This window comes from Nanorana parkeri, unplaced genomic scaffold (genome assembly GCF_000935625.1).
Source record: "Nanorana parkeri isolate BGI_ZX_2015 unplaced genomic scaffold, ASM93562v1 scaffold321, whole genome shotgun sequence".
Taxonomy (NCBI): Eukaryota; Metazoa; Chordata; class Amphibia; order Anura; family Dicroglossidae; genus Nanorana; species Nanorana parkeri.
Genome location: NW_017306589.1, coordinates 1,341,771 through 1,344,818, shown reverse-complemented (window position 1 = coordinate 1,344,818; position 3,048 = coordinate 1,341,771). Strand labels below are relative to the sequence as shown.

The 3,048-nt window shown below is 46.1% G+C and overlaps 1 protein-coding gene across 3 annotated transcripts in view; it reads left to right on the top strand.

Moving 5' to 3' along the window:
• CUTA (cutA divalent cation tolerance homolog) overlaps positions 1-3,048 on the top strand; it is a 25,925-nt gene that overhangs the window by 11,820 nt on the left and 11,057 nt on the right. For all 3 annotated transcript variants that reach the window (XM_018558138.1, XM_018558140.1, XM_018558139.1), the window contains exon 2: positions 1,498-1,643. In XM_018558138.1, coding sequence (XP_018413640.1) covers positions 1,498-1,643 — 146 coding nt within the window. The remainder of the gene's footprint in view (positions 1-1,497; positions 1,644-3,048) is intronic.

The following is a 3,048-nucleotide window of genomic DNA, read 5'->3' as shown; positions in this document are numbered from 1 at the left end:
TGGTGGTCAGTAAGAGAGGCTCCTCCTTATACTGGTGGTCAGTAAGAGAGGCTCCTCCTTATACTGGTGGTCAGTAAGAGAGGCTCCTCCTTATACTGGTGGTCAGTAAGAGAGGCTCCTCCTTATACTGGTGGTCAGTAAGAGAGGCTCCTCCTTATACTGGTGGTCAGTAAGAGAGGCTCCTCCTTATACTGGTGGTCAGTAAGAGAGGCTCCTCCTTATACTGGTGGTCAGTAAGAGAGGCTCCTCCTTATACTGGTGGTCAGTAAGAGAGGCTCCTTTAGCTGGCCATACACCTATAGATGATCTGCAGACTTTCTATGGTCAGATGGAAAAAGTGCAACAGATTCCTCCATCTACGCTACACTGTGTGGATGGAGGAATCTCCCGCTGGGCCAAGCTTCAGTATCTTGCTAGTGGGTCCCGCTGGCTTTCAAAATACCTGAACAATCTGATTGGATAATCCCTGTGTCAGGTGGTCCAGATGAAGGGGTTGCAGATCCCTGAAATGTGATGGCTCTCCATTGATAAACATTTATGCATCATATAAACTATTACACTATAGAGCAGGAGTAGGCAACCTCCAGAAAGGACAGTGCCTGTGTGCTTAAGAATGCTCTATAGCAGGGGTAGGCAACCTCCACACTCCATCTGTGGTGAAACTACAAACCCCATGAGGCATTGCAAGCCTCAGGCATGACTCCAAGAGGCAAAGGCATGTCGGGATTTGTAGTTTTACAACAACTGGAATGCTGAGGGTGCCTGCCCCTTTCAATAGAGCATCCTTAAGCACACGGGCACTGTCCTTTCTGGAGGGTGTGGTGGTTGCCTTCTGCTCTATAGTGTGATCAGCTGTATGAAGCATAAATGTTTATCAATGGAGAGCCATCACATTTCAGGGATCTGCAACCCCTCCACCAGGGCCAGCTGACAGGGATTTTTCAGTGTACCGGCCGGATTCTCTAGCACTCTCCTGTACCTTGGGAGCAGTCTCTAACATGACAATCCCTTGGAATACAGTCTGCTGATACTCTAGATGCAAGTCAATCAGTAAAAGAAGAGAGCTCTCAAACAGCAGTCTCTTGCTTTGCAAGCAGTGAAAATGGCTTTTGGGTACAACATCTGCGCTTTGAGTTGAAGGCACAATTGGTTCTAAAAGCAGGCAGCAGGTAGGAATTCATTGTATAAAGGTAGACTCGTGCTGGCACGGCATGCTGGGACATCATCAGCATTCTTATGTACAGTATATTAGTCTTAAGTCAGGGTTGGACAAATTCCAGGAGCCAGGTCGCCAATGCTCCTTAAAGATGACAGCTGGTGCCTAACTTTGGAGGTTTCCTCTAGTTGATGTCAATGGCTCCTGTATTGGACAGACTGGCTCCTGGATTCCATATTCATTTGTCCCCAGTGGTCTAAGTTTCTGTTTTTTATGTTCTGTAGATGGCGTTTTGCTGGTATGAAAATTAGAGATTTTTTTGTCTTTACCCCAATTCTCAGGCCGTCGTGGTGTATATGTCTCCTCTGCTTCTGAGGCTTATAGGATTGCGAGCATTCTCAATGGCCACCGAGGGTTACGTATCTGGATCCCTCTCCGCCGCCTACGTCACTTGTCCCAATGACAAAGTGGCCAAGGACATTGCCCGGTATGTAGTAATGAGGACCAGGGGAAGGGCTTGGGGGGGGACTGAAGGGCTTGGTGGGGGGGGTTTGGGCTGAAGGGCGGGTTGGCTCGCTGTTGGTAATTTCCTCCATGTTATAAAAATGATCATCTCTACAGGACGATTCTCTACACAGCCCCTCTGATCACCGATTTCCTGTCCTGGAATGCACAGATTAATGAAGAGGGATTATTTATTATTTGTGGATAAATAATTGACTTTCATTATCCTGCATCTCATTTGTCTGCAAAAAATTGCCCATTTTTTTTCTTTTCTTTTATTTATGATTGTCCTAGGTCGCAGTGTGACATTGTGGGGTAACAAGCTGGTAAGATGGAAAAATGAGAGAGCAACAAAAAAATAAATCCACACGGAGGAACGTTCTGCCTCCTAACTTCCCTCCATTCAAAATATTTTAAGGGGTTAAAGAGGAACATCAGCCAAAACTTTACAGATAAATTGGGGAAGTCATTGTTTTATTGCTGTCTGTGTTCTGCTCACTTCCTGTTCCAGTGACATCACAGGAAGTGTGTGAGAAACTCCCCAAAGGGCATATTCTACACTGGGAGATTTCCCTTCACCTGCTTTTCCATGGTTGGATTTCTCCATTTTTGCGCAGTTGTCATCAGAACGAGTTGAGGGGAAATCTACCCAGTGGGGACTCAAAGTATCGTTACCCCTCTCTATTTTATACAAAACGTTTGGCTCTACTTGCACTTGAATTACTTTTTTGGTGAAATAAACGGTTACAGAAGAGGCCTATTTATAAGACATTTACAGAGGAAACATCTCAGCGAATGAGATTCGCAGCACATTATCTCACCACTAAGGATAATGACAGAGGTTTGGATACACGTCTTCTGCAGAGGATGTGAAAGCCGCACAGCCGCGCCAAGGCACCTCTTATAGTGCGGTCCTAACTCTAAACTATGAGAGTCTCCATCTTGGAGCACATGGGGGCAGAAGATATCAAATTGGGTGCAGGTTTGTCAGGAGGACGCCCAACCTCCTTAAAGGCACAGGAACACACAAGGGATCCCGCACATCCCAATGGCAGCTGAGAAACCCCATGCGTCGCTGCACCAAATCGGTCAAGCAAAACAAACGACAAACGCACTCAACAATTTGTTACCAGTTATACAGTAAGGTGCACACGAAATGGGCTTTGAACAGTAAAACAGCAGAAAGGCATCATGGCACACTCACAAACCAGCATGTAAAACAACATGTCTCACCACTAAGGATAATGACAGAGGTTTGGATATACGGCAGTGCGGCTTTCACATCCTCTGCAGAAGACGTGTAGCCAAACCTCTGTCATTATCCTTAGTGGTGAGACAAGTTGTTTTACATGCTGGTTTGTGAGTGTGCCATGATGCCTTTCTACTGT